The sequence below is a fragment of the Molossus molossus genome, unplaced genomic scaffold (assembly GCF_014108415.1).
Source record: "Molossus molossus isolate mMolMol1 unplaced genomic scaffold, mMolMol1.p scaffold_m16_p_13, whole genome shotgun sequence".
NCBI lineage: Eukaryota > Metazoa > Chordata > Mammalia > Chiroptera > Molossidae > Molossus > Molossus molossus.
This window is the reverse complement of record NW_023425348.1, coordinates 25,348,399-25,368,107: the sequence shown is the minus strand read 5'-3', so window position 1 is coordinate 25,368,107 and position 19,709 is coordinate 25,348,399. Positions and strand designations below refer to the sequence as shown.

The 19,709-nt window shown below is 38.0% G+C and overlaps 1 protein-coding gene across 6 annotated transcripts in view; it reads right to left on the bottom strand.

The window, feature by feature from the left end:
- Window positions 1-331: 331 nt before the first annotated feature.
- The window catches only part of CCDC82 (coiled-coil domain containing 82), a 32,652-nt gene continuing 13,274 nt past the window's right edge, over window positions 332-19,709 (bottom strand). For 3 of the 6 annotated variants that reach the window (XM_036259317.1, XM_036259318.1, XM_036259316.1), the window contains exons 4-8: window positions 17,023-17,115; window positions 15,633-15,757; window positions 12,678-12,848; window positions 5,895-6,080; window positions 5,149-5,518 (exon numbers count right to left, since the gene is read on the bottom strand). In XM_036259317.1, the coding sequence (XP_036115210.1) occupies window positions 5,408-5,518; window positions 5,895-6,080; window positions 12,678-12,848; window positions 15,633-15,757; window positions 17,023-17,115 (686 nt within the window). In that variant the 3' untranslated portion in view covers window positions 5,149-5,407. Of the gene's footprint in view, window positions 722-5,148; window positions 5,519-5,894; window positions 6,081-12,677; window positions 12,849-14,165; window positions 14,207-15,632; window positions 15,758-17,022; window positions 17,116-19,709 lie in introns of those variants that run through there. The other 3 variants (XM_036259319.1, XM_036259320.1, XM_036259321.1) reach the window with 3 other exon arrangements.

Sequence of the window (19,709 nt, the reverse complement as noted above, 5' to 3'; positions counted from 1 at the left end):
AATATATTAGTGAAAACAGGATAATAAACTGGTCTGGGCAGGGATTCAGCAATAAATGCATGTTGATGTTGGTCTAAGTACATTTTTAAAACATAGTATTTTTTGCCCGGCTGGTATGGTTCAGTGGTTGAGCATCGACCCATGCATGCACCAAGAGGTCGCCAGTTCAATTCCCAGTCAGGGCACATGCCCAGGTTGTGGGCCCAATCCCCAGTGGGGGGCATGCAGGAGGAGGCAGATCAATGTTCTCTCTCATCAATGTTTCTAACTCTCTCGCCCTCTCCCTCTCTTTCTAAAAATCAATAAAGAAAAAAATTTAAAAATATATATATATATAGTATTTTTCTATTAACTGACAGGACATGAACAGTTTATTCATTTGATAATTATTTGTTATAAAGGTACTGTTACATAACTTCAAAATACCCGTAAACATTATTAAGCTTATGTTTTCTATGTACAGCAGATGAAAGTTTTATTAGATTGTAGAGTGCCACTTCATGGAAATTAAGATGAACATGTTTTAAACAAGATACTTTGCCATGAAGAGATATATATAATATATAAAAAGTCACATGATACAGAGAAACAGGATTCATGATCTTCACACCTACAGGAATTTATAAAATCTTCTCTGAAGGAAATGTGTTACAATTCAGTCAAACTTTTCATCTTGAAAGTAATCCGCATCATTGAGATAGTCTTGAAGTAGATCATATTTCTGTGTATATAATAAAAAAGGTAGTTATTTTACTCAAAGTAATGAGGATAAGCTAGGCCTTTTCAATCTACAGACACAAATAGGAACAATTTCATTTCGTAGTACTCATGAACAAAAATCTTTTTAATATAAAGAGGAACTCAATTTTAAATGATCATTTCTAACTCATATAAAGCATTGGAAAGAGATCAATCTGAACATTATTATTAATCTCATTACGTTCCTGTAAATTATATATTTTAATGTATTTATTATAAAAGTGTAACAACTTCAATAACATTAAAACACTGTAGGATGCATAACATATATCAAGTACTCTGCTAATGACTAGGTACAAAAAAACTGCTGTCTCTCCGCTAACGAGGACAGAGTTCAGTAGGAATACACCGATGACAACCAATAACAAATGCCATGAAAAAGTATGGACACTGTTCTGAGGAAAGAGTGGCATCCAAGCTGTCCTATGAAAAAGGATTTGGTGGTGAGAATTCTAGAGGAGACAACAGTCCATGCAACAGTGACAAGACAAGAAAGTATCGGGTTTGACTACCATGTTTTTTAGAGGAATAAAGATAAGGCTGAACAAAAGAGGTTGAGGTCAGGCAATAAAGGTATGAGAGGCTGGGTTAAAGAGTTTAGCAATAATGTGACAGGCGATGGAAAACTGTTAGGGCAGGCGACTGACATGATCCAAGGTGTATTTTTTTTTTTTTAAAGGTAGCACATCCACTATAGAAGAGTTTGGCAACTACTTAGTAATGAGTGACAGCAATGAAGATGGAGAGTAAAGGTAAATTAGAACAAGAAAGAGAGGAGTCAGGATGATGTGGAGATTTCATCTTTGACAGAGTTCACAGTGCTTACCTCAGTTGGGGAGATTAACTAATGGTTTCTTAACTCTACTTAGGAACTCTGGTTCTTCCAGCGAGGTGATAACCCTGACTTTTGTGGTAAATGGAAGGGTATATGAGGAGTGCATTTTCCTTCCAGATAGGGCCATGAAACCTTCCCCCAACCCGTAAAAATCTCTGACTCAAAAAGAATGAAGAGCCCTGGCTGGTTTGGCTCAGTGGTTGGAGTTTCCACCTGCGGACTGGAGAGTCCCGGGTTCGGTTCCCACTGGGGGCACATACCTCTGTTGCAGTTTGTCCCCAGCCCTGGTTGGGGGCATGTGGGTGGCAACCATTCCATGTGTCTCTCTCACATTGATATTTCTCTCTCTCACTTCCTCCTTCTCTCCCTCCCACTCTACCTGAAGATAAATGCAAAAAAAAAAAAAGTGTCCTTGGGTGAGGATTAAAAAAAAAAAAAGAATAAAGAAAAGAAGAAACAACTTATGGACTACTTAGGGATTCTGTTCACCTAGTACCCAGACAGGTTTTACTAGATATAAGTAACGTACTCTAGGATTTAAAAAGCCTATAGTATAAAAGTTTGACTGGTTTTATGCTTTTCATATTATCTTTATATTCTTTTTTTCCTCTTATTTATGAAATTCATTTTGGAAAATTACAGTCTATCTGAGCTATACTAAGGAAGGAAAACCTCTTCTCGCTTTTATTACTAATAATAGCTAACATTACTTGACCATTTACTAATTCTTATGTCCTATACTAAATGCTTAAAATGTGTTACTTATCTAATCTCCACAATCAAAACCCTAATTATTATTTAGTTCTTATTTTACTGAAGAGAAAACTTAGACTTACAGAAGTGAAGAGACTTGCCACAAATTCTACTGTGAGAAAATAGTTAAATCCCTGCTTTAACCACTGTAGTAGCTTATTTCTGAGATTTAAAAGGTGGGGGCAGGGTGCAGCTTTAGGATGAAAAAAGAAGGAAAGTGAATTCAGAGAGAAGGCAGTATTGCATGGCCATTCATTCTCTCTACCTAAAGATCCTGCTTCATTATTTTTTTAATCAAATATTTGGAGAGTTTGGGTCTTATTATGTCAAGTCTGTAGAGTGCCAGATAGACCTACTGATGAAAACAGTTGGGATTATGGGAATAGAGAATGAGAAAGAGGTCAAACATAAAAGGAAGTTTCGATGGTCTACTCAGGAGTAGCAGTTAGACCTGCAAAAGGAACGGGCGAACCCAGTGCAACATTTACTTTTAAGCAGGAGCCCTCAGTCTTTAATTTGCTAAGAGTCACCTAATTTGTTAACCATTGGGCGTTTAACATCCATGAGGACTCACATTCAGTAATTGGTCCTCGGTGAGGCAAGGGGCCACACCATTTGTACCAACTTCTAGGTGATTCTGACAGGTAGTTTGGGGCCATGTTTTGAGAAACATCATTTTAAGGAGTGGAAGACAAGAACACGTTTTCAAGTTAAAAAGGGATAAAGAAAGAGAACAAGTACGAAGAGTTTTGGAAAGGGGCAGAATAACTAGTCACAATTTAAAATTCTTATGTATTTATGTAATACATTTGAAATGTACTTTAAACACATCTGTAAAACAAACTTGCTATTTGTATTGACATATTTTGTCACTTCCTGGGATTCATGTGTCCACCACCCCACCCCAACTATGTTCACTTTCCCTGGAAACCTCACCATCTTGTGCACTTTCTTCTTAACAAAAAACGTTTGTTAGAATTTTGCCAGTAGCGCATGAAGGTATGCTGTTCTGCTCAGATTTAGAATGAGACATATATTACTATTACATTTATTATATATTTTGGCTTTATTATAGTTTTATCATTTGCTCTTTTTTCACACTCAAGTTGCTCCTAATCTTTCATGTGATTAGGTTAAAGACAGATCTTCCTAGTTCACTTGGTAGGAGGGAGAAGAGAAGAATCAAGCCAGGCTAGGTGGTAGGTTTTGAGGAAGGAACGCTGGGAATCCTGGGACAATGGAGGAAAAACGCTCAGAGGAAGAAAGAGCCGGTGAAGGAAAACAGCAAGATGTGAAACAAGCAGGGGAAGGAAAGACAGGAACACACAGTGTGTGTAAGGAAAAGGGGGTGACGCAGTAACTGGGAGGAAGGTGCGGGAGAGCCACCGACATGTAGGCATTCACGTAGCACGGAGCCCTGGCTCTCTAACCGTGGCCGTGAGGCTGAGGCCAAAGAAGGCATCGCCATCACAGGAACCACGCAGTGCTGCCGCTCAAGCTCACAGACACCGAGGGGTGGGCAGGGCGACGGGAGCAATGTCAGGGCACTGGATCTATTCGGAAATTTAACCACAGCACCAAAAGCTGCATGTGGGTTTATATTGGCTATAAACTTCTTTAGTTTCCGGCATATCTTTTGAGAAAGTCTATGGACAAATATTTTTAAAGTAGGAGGGATCTCACACAGAAAATGAACCTCTTTGGCATTTTATATGAAAGAAATGTGCCTGTTGTTCTAAACATGCACGATCTTGAAATACTGTCAGTGCCCAATGCTAAATGTTTTTCTCTGGGCAGAACAGGACGCTTGGCTTTCTCTTCCTAAGAATATTTCTTCTTATTCCAGGTCCCTTGTGTTGTCACAAACTTTGTGAAGCTTTCTCGAAGGTATTCCATTTAAAAATGGTTTTAGGCTTTCCTGCAAAAAACATTATTGTTCTTCCTAGATATATAATTATATATATAATACATGCACACTAGTTTTTCTACACCTAGTACACAATTCTTAAAAAATGTGCTGTCTCAATAGGTCTTTCAACTCCACTAGAGGGTTGGCAACACTTAAATGCATCAATAAAAGCACTTAGGAATCTAATGTCATCTAGGAAAATGAAGACCGGCCTTACTGGGTAAGTGATGACTCCTCCCTCAGGCAAACTGAAAGCACAGAAGACAGGGTGGAAAGCACTGGGAGTGAGAAGCAGAAGCAAAGTGAAAGAGAAAAAGCTGAAGAGAGTCGAACGAGAGGAACAAGACCTAAGCGTCAAGGTGTGGGGAGCGGCCGAGCTCACTGGGTGGTGGTCTGTAGTGGGAAGACAACTGTCTAGAGGGAATCCAACCTTGATGTCCTTCTCGACCCGGAGACCTCTGCCGAGCAGGACAGAGCCTAAGAAGTTCCTGTTCTCTTTTTCTTTCCCTTTGCTCATACGTTTATTCTCTGAGCTCTCTTCTTTTTTATTTTCCTCTTTCACAAATTCCCCTATGATACAAATAACCCAGGCAATGGACCTCAAGTCAGGCTTTTCTTTTTTTTTATCCTCACCTGAGGCTATTCTTCCATTTTTTGTTCAGATAGAGCGGGAAGGAAAGAGAGGAAGAGAGAGAGAAACATCGATGTGAAGGGACACATCGAGTGGCCACCACCCGCACGACCTACCAGGGCCGGGGACCAACTGCAACCGAGGTACGTGCCCTTAGCGGGAACCGAACCCAGGTCTCTCTGTACCGCAGGCCGACGCTCTAACCGCTGAGCCAAACCGGCCAGGGCCAGGCTTTTCTTTTTAAGATTAAATATCCTGGTTGATCTGAGTTGCCTGCAAATCTACTATATGTTCTCTTCCCCATACATGTAACTAGACCCGTTGTAAAGACTTCAGTCACGTGAGCATCCTCTCCCTGCACCACACAATCTGCAAGCTCTGCCAGCAGACCTTCAGGATTCTAGTGCACTCTTCAAACCCCACAACCCCTGATACCGAATCTAGTGATCAACAGGATATGGGGGAATCAAAATCAGTGCCAAGGCCTGAAACCTCTGATCTTCCCTTACAGTGCTCACTGCTAAGTCCCATGTCCCGAGGGGGGGCGGAGGGGGTATGAGGACTGGCAGCCGAGATCCTTCCCTTGGACTGGCACCAGGTGCTTCGTCCCTCTCAGGTCACAAGAACTTTTCTAAAGAATAGGAAGCAGACAAGTAGAGATGAGTCCTGTACTTTGTCAAAGAAAATAAGGGGACTTAATATATATGTAAGGAATGCCACATATATAAAAGTGAAAGGACAGAAAGCTTTCATTAAGGGACAGTATTATTGCTGATTAAAATTTACCCGATGAGCTGAATGACTGTCTCACAACAGCAGGGTACCTATCCAGGGTAGGACAATGACAAGCATGAAAGGAATGGTGAAAAAAGAAAATACAAAGATAGGGGGAGAAGGAGAGATTCTCTTTTAAATGTCGCTGCCTTCTAACCATTGGCATCCTCCCACTGATCATAAATAGGCTCCAGAATCTACTGAATGAGATGGTTGTTTTATATTCACCTCACCTCCTTAATCCAGCCATTTTCTTTTGACTGCTTGAAAATTCTTTTCACTGTTTCTTTAACTTGTTCATCTGCAACTTCTCCTGTCTTTGTCATGGAGCAACATTCTTGGTACAGCTTGAACTTAAAATGTTTCAGATTATGATAAATTCTGGTACGCCGAGCACAAACTCTGCCAACAAAAAATACCTAAATCAAGAAATAAACATAATCCGACATATGATGTGAATAATAAAGCAATGAATATACACTTTCTGGCTTTCAGATTTTAGTAGTAGAATCTAATGCGTTATTCATTCTTTAAATGTTTATACAATGATTCCTTTACTTATTTATGCAACCCAGTGACTGAGCACTTGGGCTGAGCACTGCAGATACGTAAGTGAAAGACGTCTGTACTAGGAGAGCTTATGGTCTTGAGAGAAAAACAAATGATTACAAAACAATTTCCCAAATACTAAGCACAAGACTCTACCCAAGATACAAAGGTCAGACAATTAACCCAATCCAGAGGGGAGAAGGGTCATCAAGTAGGTGATGCTTAAACTAAGTTTTTAAAAAACAGAGTTCGGACCCTGGCCGGTTTGGCTCAGCGGTTAGAGCGTCGGCCTGCGGTCCCCAGGCACCCTGGTTCGGTTCCCGCTAAGGGCACGTACCTCAGTTGCAGTTTGTCCCCGGCCCTGGTTGGGTTGTGAGGGTGGCAACCACTCGATGTGTCCCTTTCATGTCGATATTTCTCTCTCTCTCTTCCTCTCTTTCCCTCCCACTCTATCTGAACAAAAAATGGAAAAATGTCCTCAGGTGAGGATAAAAAAACAAACCAAACAAACAAACAACAGAGCTCGGGAAGGCGGAGTAAACGGTGTGTAAGACAGGACGAGGGCCCCTGGAAGCAGGAAAGCATGCGAGCCACTGCAGGCATACAGCTGCTGGGTTCGAGGGCCTGCATGATGACCATTCCCCAGCTGCTGGGTTCGAGGGCCTGCATGATGACCATTTCCCAGCTGCTGGGTTCGAGGTGCCTGCATGATTGCTGGGTTCGAGGGCCTGCATGATGACCATTCCCCAGCTGCTGGGTTCGAGGTGCCTGCATGATGACCATTCCCCAGCTGCTGGGTTCGAGGTGCCTGCATGATGACCATTCCCCAGCTGCTGGGTTCGAGGTGCCTGCATGATGACCATTCCCCAGCTGCTGGGTTCGAGGTGCCTGCATGATGACCATTTCCCAGCTGCTGGGTTCGAGGTGCCTGCATGATGACCATTCCCCAGCTGCTGGGTTCGAGGTGCCTGCATGATGACCATTCCCCAGCTGCTGGGTTCGAGGTGCCTGCATGATGACCATTTCCCAGCTGCTGGGTTCGAGGGCCTGCATGATGACCATTCCCCAGCTGCTGGGTTCGAGGGCCTGCATGATGACCATTCCCCAGCTGCTGGGTTCGAGGTGCCTGCATGATGACCATTCCCCAGCTGCTGGGTTCGAGGTGCCTGCATGATGACCATTTCCCAGCTTACAAGCAGCTGCAAAACTAAACTCTCATACCAACATTAAGTACCGGTAGTTTCTGACTTAATCCTTATTTTCGAAAAAATGTGTAAAATGTGTAAAGTAAAAAGTAACGGTTTAGTCATGTCTGTGTCCTTAATTAATGAATCTGATCTGATTATAACATATTAATATTTTACTGTTAGCAAACTGCAAGAATTTTAATTTCTACATTTATATGGACTTCTAGGGTTTTATAATTAATAATCCTCTTCTTGTGAAATCAACCAACAAGAACATTCCTCACTCAGAATATTGTGAATATTGCTAGACACACCTACAGCTAAAATAGGAAAAATGTCACTGCGCTGACCTATTTAAATATAACTGTACCTACATTACTTCACTCATTGCAGGAAATGAAACAAAAAGGACTCCAAACATTCTAACATGATTAATCTTATTTTCATGGAGTAACCTTGCTAACTTAATGTATTTGTCTTTGTGCATAAATTCACTAACGGGTTACATTTTCACGAGTTCAGTACAAGTGATACAATAACAATATTAATTTACGTAACTTGTATTCTGCTTGACAAAGAATTGTGCGGTTTTTCTGAAGCCACACTGTAAGGGATCACACAGGTATAAATAATCTGAGAGTATAGTGGCAGAAATGATGAAAAGTTAAATATGATTATTAGCAACAGTCTGGTTTGATGGCATCAGCTTGTGAACATGGAGTTTGGGACAGCTTACAATCTTTTTAAAAATCTGAAGAAACGCATGTTCAGATTTCTGTTAATGTTCTGTGTAAACCTTTCTGTTTTTCAGATCATTAGAAATAATCAGGTATTACTATTCATTTGCTTGCTTACTCTATGCACCTTTCCCATTCCATTATCATTAAATCAATCATATCAATGATAACAGTTTACTTGCCGATACCTTCCATTTCGAGTGAAAAGATATTGCAATAGTTGCAGTGGCCACTAGAGAAACCTGTGTCTCTCCATTTCTATCACTAAAGTTGACTATATGGGGAAAGTCTCTTATTGCTGTTTGGGATAAAATACATTAAAAGAATAATGTGATTTTAATTTGTATCACACTGTATTCTACAGAGGAATTTGTACAGAATTTTTAAGCTGGGACAAGAGGTAAGAAGAGGTGTTTAAAAATCCTTATTTAAAAATGTTTTCCTGTATGTTAACACAGGAAATGTGTTAACAATGTCCACTGAATACATTAAACATTATAATTTACTTTTTTCCATTTCTAATTCCTACTTACACTTATGTAGGTCAATAAACCCAAAATTACCTTTAGAATATTCCCACACTATTTTCTCCCCAAAATGTGACCACATTTCATATGGAAGAGCCTAAGCCATTGTTAGTAAGACTTCATAGGAAACAGTCAATAACAGCTGTAGTACTGCAAGTGGGCCCCTCCCCACCACAGCCATCGTTAGTGTGTTGTTATACCGTGTTATACCTTATGAAGTAGTGTATACAGTACAACACAGTGTCCACTGTAGTATTCCATTCATATAAAGTACTAAATATAACAAGTAAAACTAACTTATGCTGTTAGAATATGTCCTTAAATATCCAGAATGTATTCAGATGCTACTTTTAATTATCAAATTGCATTTCTGGACATTAAGGACACAATTCTAACAAGAGAAACAGTATTAAAAATTGCCAGAGATAGAGAAATGAGTACTGTGATGACTGTTCTCAGAGCAGATAAGCAAAATGACGAAAATGATAATATGCAGGGTAGCCTATTCTTTGAAATGATAAATCTGAGGAAAACTGGGTCTAAGGGATTCAACATATGCAAAGATATTATTGGGAATAAAGCTAAGAACTGTTACCAAATTTTCCTAAAGCAGAAGATGGTGAATTGCAAATGTATTAGATATAGCATGTGAAAATGTAAATTAACAATGGTTGATAAAAAGGCAAGGGATGTAATGAAATATGCATTATGTACATTTGTAATATCCAGCTAACTGTAGGTGATTTTTTAAAGTATTTCTCTTGGCCCTATTTATATATGGAAGAGCCAGCTCCTCATGGAAGTTAAATATGGAGAAGAAAGGAAAAAAATCCTTAGGAAAGAGGAAGGATGGGGAGGAGTTTGTTTTCTGATACTAGGCCTCTAGAAACATTTAGTGCACTAGGCCAAGTCAAGGGATTCTACTTCCTCTTGGCCTGTTTTTCTGCATGAACACATTAGCCATTGTTACTTGTGTCATAATTACTGCCTCTCCCCATCGGACCTTAAGCATCTTCAGGAATCTGGACAGACTCTGGGCAAAACTGAAAAGTCAAGGTTGTTGGCAGTCCTCCCAACTGCCTTTCAGATTTCACATCTCTCTTTCCTCCAGGTGATTTCCTTCTCATCTGTGCCCTCTGACTTTACCGCAACCCAGCGGTCCAAGTCCTCTCATTTCAGTATCCGACCCAAGACTGCTGTCATTAAAATTTCTATCTCCCATTAGTTCAACTTTCCATCCAAGCATTCCTTCTTTCAAAGAAGCCACCCTCAGCTAAGAAAAGATTTATCATTAACCAAGTTTATTAAGAGCATTCTTTAAAAGTATTATTTGCATCTTAAAAGAGAATCCCAGCTAATCCCAAGGTATATCAATTTTATGTTAACTATAAGCAGCAACACAACATGGAGCATTAGTTTTCAAAATAACCTCAGGGTGGGAGTAGGGGTGATCACAGTCTCTTTATACCTTTGATTAAAAACAGATTTGTTTTATTCTCCTTTCCCTTTTCCCTTTGCTTTCTATACATGCATTGACATTGTAGTTCAGCAGGATTTTAATAAGTGGTTCTTCGTTTTAAGAAAAAAAATTACTGCCCTGGCCGGTTTGGCTCAGCGGTTAGAGCGTCGGCCTGCGGTCCAGAGAGACCCGGGTTCGGTTCCCGCTAAGGGCACGTACCTCGGTTGCAGTTTGTCCCCGGCCCTGGTTGGTGTGCGGGTGGCAGCCACTCGATGTGTCCCTTCACGTCGATGTTTCTCTCTCTCTCTCCCTTCTTCTCTCTCCCTCCCACTCTATCTGAACAAAAAATGGAAAAATGTCCTCGGGTGAGGATTAAAAAAAAAAAAAAAAAAAATTACTGAAAAAATTTAATATTAAAGAATACTGAATCTCAATCATACTCAATATACACAGTAATTAGTTTAATGTTTGCATATAGGTATACATACAGACATACACTCATTTTTACACAGATGCAAAGTAGTATATAGCTTATTATTTCATTTTTACTTAGCATTATTTCATAACCTTCAAAATATGATTTTGGTGGTTGTATTTTATTCCATCACAAAATGATGGTATACTTAGCTTATTAAATCACTACTCTAATACTTTATTTGGATCATTTCCATTTTTTGAATTGTAAATAATGCTTCAGTGAGCTTCATGATTATGTTATTTGCTTTTATTGAATTACTTTGCCAAGAATAAACTTACAGGCACTGAATATGTATAGCTCTGTAACTCTGGCTATATATTGTTATCTAGTATCTAAAAAGATATATCACATCCTTTCTTTATCTAGGAATCTTATTTTCCATGAAATTGCTAGTTCAATGAAGCCTTGACAGAACTGCATTTTGTCATTTGATTTAAAAATACTTTGCTACTTGGAGAGTTATTGACTGGCATCTTTAGGTAGTTTTAATTGTATGCCTTTAGCGAATAATCATTTTCCAATATATTTGTTAACTTTTCTATTTTCCCATTGTGTGACTGGTGTTTTAATTTTCTTTGCTTTTATTTCATAGACCTCTTATTTTTTAGATATTTGAATCAACTATTTTTTATAGTCTTTATTCCATCACAGGAATATCAGAACTCCAGAAATGGTTTTCTGATTCACACACTTCTTCAAGATTAGCTGTAGACAGCAAACACAGTGACTGTGCAGCAATATTTTTATCTATACATCAGAAAACAATCCTTAAAGTATTAAATGACTTTTATTAAGAGTCTAGATGTCTTGCCCTGGCCAGTTTGGCTTAGCGGTTAGAGCGTCGGCCTACGGTCCAGAGACACCCAGGTTTGGTTCCCGCTAAGGGCACGTGCCTCGGTTGCAGTTTGTCCCCGGCCCTGGTTGGGTTGTGCGGGTGGCAACCACTCGATGTGTCCCTTTCACATCGATGTTTTTTTCTCTCTCTCTTCCTTCCACTCTATCTGAACAAAAAATGGAAAAATGTCCTCGGTGAGGATGAAAAAAAAAGAAAAGAGTCTAGATGTCTTATCTCATAAAGTCATAAATTAGTTTTGAAACAATGGGGAAATTTCCATATGACTATTTGAGGAAAGAAATGTTTTTATAGTAACTTGCCAAATAAAACACTGAAGGTTAATTCTGAATTCACTATCCTCATACAAACTTTCTAAGTGATTCTTGCAACTCAGATTTTTCAGAGGGACATGGTCAACTATCGCCCAATAATGCAGTGGAATCATACTACCCAATCTAGCAGAATTCAGATAAATAGTATACGTGTACCTTAATAATTGACTGGCAGTATTTAGAGTCAACTTTGGGTCTCACTCTTTGTGGATATACAGACTCACCAGAGGGAGCTTTCAATATCAATATTTTTGCTTTTATAACTGCAACACTCTTACATAGATTAGAAAAAGAAACAGAAGTAGTCTGCATCTGCACTTCTCTCTCCACATTGCTCTCGTTTATCAAATACTTTTCTTCAAATATTTCAAATGTGTTCTTCAGTTTTGTCTTTTCAGTCAAAACCAACAGCACCTTAAGCATGTGGTCATTGCTCTAGACTGACACACTTCTGAAACAGCCTAGGGGGAGCATGGTTTTTCCAACTCTTACACTATGATGAGTAGGCATCCTCAATTATTTGCTCATGGACTGTCAATTAGGCAGATCATAAAATGTTCCACTTGGGTCAAATTCTTTGGACCCAAAGGGGTCATCTGCTTCTCCTGCCCCATTTACCACCCTATTCATCCTCATCCTATACCATAACCCCACCCCCTACAACCCACCCCAGCTGTGTGGGTGAAGTGTACTCAGAGAATACGCATGAATTTTAGTATTTTACTGAGTTAGGCGTGAATGTGCTTGTAAGACATCGTTTTCACACACAAAACTTGTAGCCTCTTTTCCTGTACCCTTGTCCCTTCTCCTAGTGCTTTAGCCGTTTGTAAACATAACTTAGGGTTGTTTGTGCAAGCTTACGTATTTAAAATTTCAAACACTAAAAACTAAAATGAGAGGGAAAACAAATACCTGTTCATCACGTGACATAAAATCATCTGCCTCCATAGTCCTGGTGCTATACTGCTTCCCTGACAAATGCACAGAGAACCTGCAGTGGCGATGCAACCCACAAGCCTCGCAGCAACAGTCTTTAGAATTCTTCTCGCGGATATTCACGTTAGAATAACTTTCTACCCGCTCCTGAAAACAAATAATAATGTAATTAAGCTTTAAAAGACTTAATGATGACAACAAAATGCAACATAAAAAGAATCTACCCAAATTAAAACCAATATTAGGCATCATAATAACAGGATGAGATGTAAGAGCAAAACGTGTACTGAGAACATAGTAAGTGTTTGATAAGATAGTTTTAAAATAGAAAAATACATTTATAATTTGGAATATTAAATGGAAAGAAACCAGACTAGAAAAAAAATCAGTTTCATATCCCTCACACTTATGAATTATGACTAAGTAGTGATTTCCACAGGTTTTATTTCTCTTCCTCCCTCTCATTTCCAGTTAGTGTTAATGAGGTATTAATTAATTAAAGATAGGAAACAATGAGCAGTAAAAATTCAGAATATAATAAAAGATTTAGGTTAGTCAACAATTAAAAAAAAACAGGATCACATTTAGTCTTCATTGTGTGAATTATATCATATTTTCCACAAAATATTTCAGAAATAATTGAATCCTTGTCTGGTTACTTACTAAAGTATTGTGAAAATGAACAAGTTGGAACAAGGACTGCTAGGTGGTTAGTACTGATGTGGACAGTAGAATAGCTGAGTTAGCAGTAAGTAAACAAAAAATATTTGGCATTCATAAATAAGCGTTATTTATGAAATTACTTGTGCTTGATTATTCTTGCTTGTGCTCTAGGTCTGCCTGTGCTAGATATTACTGTTTTAATTAGTACTATAGATTAGGTTTCACTGCAATATTTGAACTGTACACAATGAGCATATTAGCAGGGATACTAATCCACTTTCACATTCTCTATTAAGTATCCAACAGACTGATCATTTTCTTTCTACATTAGATGATTCACAACAACACTGCCTTTTGTCTACCTTTACTGTTTCTCATTTCATGACACTTCATGACACAGGTCACTCATAGGCTGACACTCAGAAGGAACAGGTAACTAACCACCTTCCCTCCCTGCTTCTGTTGTAAGGTTATTATGTTTGTCATATTATTTATTTTTTGTGGCATAACCTAGGTTACCCTGACCAAGATCGTACTGAATTATCTGTCTCTAAATTTTTAAGCTAGTATCTTGTTGTGTCTTAGTTATTTCAACATTGGGTTATCCAAATTCAGCATAACCTACCATAGCATGGTAAAGCATGATATAGCATAGTGGGCTTTGGAGTCAGAGAAACCCTAGAAACCTGAGGTTTCTAGGTTTAAATATTTATTGGCTTGGCTCATCATTAGCTGTGTAATCTTACCTTACTCAATTTTTCTGAGTCAGTTTCCTCATCTCTAATGGAGGAAATAATATTGCCTTCCTCATGGGGTTAACTTTGAAGAATGAATAAGAAACTCTGCATTTAAATTATTTAGAAAAATTAAATAAACAATGAATAATGCTAGTTTTCTTTCTATTAAAGAAAAATATCTATACCATGTTCTAAGAGTTGTATTATTTGCTTTACCTTCCTAAAGTAAATATTTCCCTTTAATAAAGTAGGTTAACATTTTATGTATCTGAGGAAGAAACTGGAGTTTAGAGAGGTTACAAACATCCAAAGTAAAAAAGATACCCTAAACTCAAGCCATCCTTCCGATTAAAGTCTTCTTCCCATAACTGTCCCTTAACTGAAACCATCTGTGGCTAATTTATCATTAGGTAATTTAAGGCTGAACAGGCCTTGGGTGAAGCCAAATCTGCTGACATAAATGAGGTAGAGCAGCGACTGATTTAAGTGCTAAAAGGATGTTAGGGAACTTGAACTTCACTTATCTTGCCATTTTCGTCTTGCTAATAATCATTAGAAGATAGAATGTTAGCAAGAGAGAGAAAAAGAAACCTTAAAAATCATATAGTGCACTCTCTACTTTTAGAGAGCATAAAAAAAATCTAGAGGATAACATGGAATCCAATAAATCTTATAAATTAAAAAGATGCTTTACTCAAATTGGTAGAATTAAAAAATCTCAAGGTGGAGAAGGATGTTAAAAACAACCTAGGCCTATATTTCCCAAATTGTACCATGGAAATAAATTATCCTAGGAGGTACAAGTAATTCACAATAGGGAGCCTCATAGTAAATCACAAATTTGGAAAGTGTTACATTTTACATGGCTCTCTTGAAGATTTACAGTATAAATTCACACATTAATGCTCCTTGAAAAGTCCTCCAGTTAAGTTAAACCCACTGTTTCTCAAACTTCTTTAACTTGTTCTCTGAAACAACAAATTAACATCCTGAGAAAATCTCACTTTATTCTATTTATTTATTTACTTTAATCCTCACCCAATAACATATTCAAGATTTTTAGAGAAAGGGAAAAGGGAGGGGGAGGAAAGAGACAGGAAAACAGGGATGTGAGAGAAACATCAACAGGCTGCTTTCCGTAAGTGCCCTGACTGAGGACAAACCCACAGCCAGAGCACGTGCCCTGACCAGGAATGGAACCCTCAACATTTAGGTGTACAGATGACACTTTCACCAACTGAGCTACATGGGTTAGGAAGACAATCTCCTCATTTTAATTCATGGGCTAGGCCCTAGAGATGTTCTTAAGTTATTCATCATTTAGAACTACTTAATTATTAGATAAGGTAGGTGTGAATGATTAAAACAATAATAGCTTTTAGAAGTGATAAGAAACAACAAGCTGATTATTTAACACAGAAAAATGCCAATAATTCAGAAGATTGTTCAGCCTGACTGAACACTGAAACCCTGAGAGGTCTCCCACTCCCTCCTGCCCTCCAGAGATTCCAAGACAAACAAAATAGTATACCTTATACTGCTCTTTCCAACGGCTTCTAGAGTATAAGCTATCTAGACGAGGCTGAATAAATCGGTTGTCCAAATAATGAAGAGATGTCAACATATCCTTTGCATATGATTTCTGCCTGATGCCATCTGTTCAGAGGAACAACAAAAACCCAATCACTTTGCCCTTGTGAAATATTTAAATAACTGAATACTTAAGGATTTCTTCTCATAACTTTAGGTTGGTTGGTTAGAAGCATTTCAAAATAAAATGAATGTTTAATGATGTAAAAAAGAAATCACTCCATCAGAGCATTAGGGAAAAGAAAGAACCACAGAGGCTTTCTAATTGTTCCTGAACACATCAAACTGACTCCTTCCTGAGGGTCTTTGCCCCCGCTGTGCTCTCTGCTAGGTCCACGCATTACTTCCTCCCTCACTTCAGGTTTCTGCTCAAAAATCACCCCCTGACCCATCTAACCAACACAGACTGTCCTTTTCTTTATCACTCGCCATCTCTTTATCCTTCTTTATTTTTTTAAGAACTCACCCCTAGTTGAAATCATATTATGTTATATATTTGTTTACTCATTGTCTGTCTCTCCCACTAGACTTTATGCAACCTGAAGGCAGGAATATCCTGTCATAGTCACTGCCATATCCTCAGCCCTCAAATACTGCCTGGCCCTAAGTAGGCACTCAACAAATATCTGTTCAATAAATAATGAATTAATCTTATTTTGGCACTCAGGTAGATATTCAACACAACATATTTATAGTCTTCATAAAGTGCCAGATAGTGTGCTAGTTGCAAGGGATACGTATATAAATATAAGGTATGTTTCTTCTCATACTCTTGAAAGGGAAGAAGGCAGAAATACATTTTCAATACAAGTTTAAAAAGTGCATACACATCAGTACCACCATACTGAGGATAATGACAGCACAAATGAGGGAGTAAGAAACACTTCTTGAGTAGGCCATGCATAGCTTTAAAGAGTGGAAATAACGTTATACTCACTCTCTAGGGTAGAAAGGGATAATATTCTAAGGAGGAACAACAGCATGAGGAAAGGCACAAAAGCTTAAATCAACATAACTTTTGGTGAAATTCAAGGAGCCTCAAGAGGCTGGGGCACATGTGTTGAACTACCCTGCTATTTTAAGAGTGTGTATACTGTATCTTCAAATACACAGTGACCTAGGGCAAGGAACTGACACAGATTTCTTTCCACATTTCACAACTAATAAACACGTTTTCAATGTGAAAGGATTTTTGGTGCAGTTGATTCTAGAGGGAACAACAACTGCAGGCCCTAAGAATGGGTGTCCTTGGTTTTGTTATGTGATATAGACAACTGTTTAAAAACAGGAAAAAGAAAACAATAATTGTTACATTCATATTATTAACTTACCATACAATGTTCCCAGAAATGATTCATCTAAAGCATTAATCAGAAGAGCTTCCACGACTCTTTCAAAGTGAGTGTAGTGATCACTAAAAGAATCTGAAATTAATTTAAATAAATATCAGAATCTAGTGGGCAAAACAATTCTTGAATATAGTAGGTTCATTTCTCCAAAGCGAAGAAATACTCTAAATAGAAGTTGCTTAATTATTCCAATTTATAACTGCCTCAGTAACTTCTCTAGTCATTGAACAAATCTCCATTTTCCAGATTTACTGGCATCTAAACCAAACCTTCTATTGTTATTTCAAATAATCTCCACTTGCCAAACTTGTTTAGGGAAAATTAAGACATACATTGTAAAACCAAATCAAAATCATCCCCTGTTCACCTAAGTTTAATTATCAACTTGACAATTAGAGAAAACAAGAGAAAAAACTCATTTTGGATTATTTACTATGTACATCAAACTTCTTATGCCTTTTCTTCCAAATAGGTTATATACAAAACTGTCTGTGAAACAGCTACCTATTGCGGGGTGGGGGTGAGGGGCGGTATTGGGAGGAGGTGTCTTGGGGGGGAAAGGGAGAAACATCTGTAACAAAAATAAATAATTAAAAAAAAACCCAAAAACAAATTGCTATCCTAGCCAGAATTCCAATGGCCATAAAAACTCCATTTCCCTTTCAGCTGCCACAAAGTTAGGATTTACCACATCAATTTAGAAAACTTTTATCTACTCTTTCTCACATCAAACATATTAACCTTCTTTCCCACTAACCCAATCTGGTCCATGAAATCATCTGTTTGATGAGACAGGTAATAGTAAGAGAGACGGTCCTACTATTTCCCATTGCTTTTGGATCAAGGTTTAGTATCACTGTGGAAATGTTCTCTATCAAACACGACCCATTCCTTGACCCAAACACTCACTGTAGAACATTTACTCTGTTCTGGGCATCTGTGAAGACATAGTAAAAGTAGCCAGAGTATTTCAGGAAAAGAGGAAGATGCTCAGTAAGGGATTAAAGCAAAATAAGACCTATTATTAGCATCCATGAGTGAATTTGAACTTTGCTTTCAGTTGAAATAAAACGAAGATAGGATTTAACATGGAGAAATGTTTTAACCTATATTTTAGTTACTCAACAGGCTGTAACTTCTTTCTCAGAATTTAGGGGAGCCCTGGCTGGCATGCACCAAAAGGTTGCTGGTTCGATTCCTGGTCAGGGCACATGCCCAGGTTTCAGGGCTGGATCCCTGGTAGGGGGCGTGCAGGAGGCAGCCGACAGATGTTCCATTCACATCGATGTTTCTCCTTCTCTCTCCCTTCCTCTCTCTCTAAAAATCAATAAAAAAAAATTAAAAAAAAGAATTTAGTGGACATTTTTAGTATATATTCTTTTTGTAAGAAAACGCCTTATTGAAGTACTAAAGTGAACAAAATGAAGCAGTAATAAAACTAGATAATAACAGTAAATAATCTGCACTTTACAGGGCCTGTGACTCATAGAAAATTACAATATTGATCATAACCATTTGTTTGTAAAAATCATTGTAACATAATTGGAAAATTATCTAATACTTTAAAATAATTCAATTTTGATAAGACTATAATCAACATCTGTATATATTATAGTGCTAGTAGATAAATCTATTTGTGAGTGTTAAAATGCACTTAAATTTTATCTAGCAGTTCTCAAATTGTATTAAGAAAACACTGTTCTGGGAATATTAATAGATATGTTGAGGAAAAAAATCAAGTCTATCCTCTGTGTACCTAAGTTTAACTACCAAATCAACTGAAACAGAATTTTTTTACCTCACTGAATTCTTATCAGAATTGAATGTGCTAATGTTCAACATTACTCACCACCTACAGAGTTTTGGGAAGTGCTGCTCTAACTCAAAGACCTTGATCGCATCCCTTTAGGATTGGGAATAAAAGGGCAGAGGATCAGAATTATTTGGAGTTTTTCCCTAATCACAGAATTCCTCTCCTACCAATGTGTATCAGAATCTCCTTCAAAAAAGTCAGGAAGGCCTCAATTTCATTGTGCTTGAGTGGATGGGTAGATGGTGACAGAATTATGCTCCTGGCATTTCAAATTATGTACTTACATGCACTGCTTTTTTCTCACAAGCTACTAGGTAGTATTATGACCCTCAGTTTATTTTCAGTTGAGGAAACAAAGAGAGGATGTGCAACTTCCCTAAGATCACACAGCTAGTGTTAAAACCAAGCTTGGGACGCAGGCACCCTGACTCCAGATTTCATGCTACTATCCTCTAGAGTCTAGATAGATGCAGTTCTGCATGGTAGTGAGATCTTATACTTCAGAATATGAAACTTTAGACTTGGATGGTAAATTTTATAAAACAGAATTCGAATCTCATCTTAAAATTAAGACAAATGAGACAACGATGAAATAATTTACTCAAGGTCACACAACTAGAGAGAGGCAGAATCAGGATTAGAGCTCAGACCTCTTCCAGAACTTTATTCAGTGCTTTAATTCCTCTTTTGGGTGGTTTTCTGTAGAATATCCTATAAATATTGTTTACAACTTCCCTCCATTATAAAAATAATTGCAAAAGGATACAGGAGAAAACCAAAAATATTTGTATTTATACATAAACTGATTTTTCCAAAGCAGTTAATCAATTTCCCTACACTAAATCATTAGATAGCC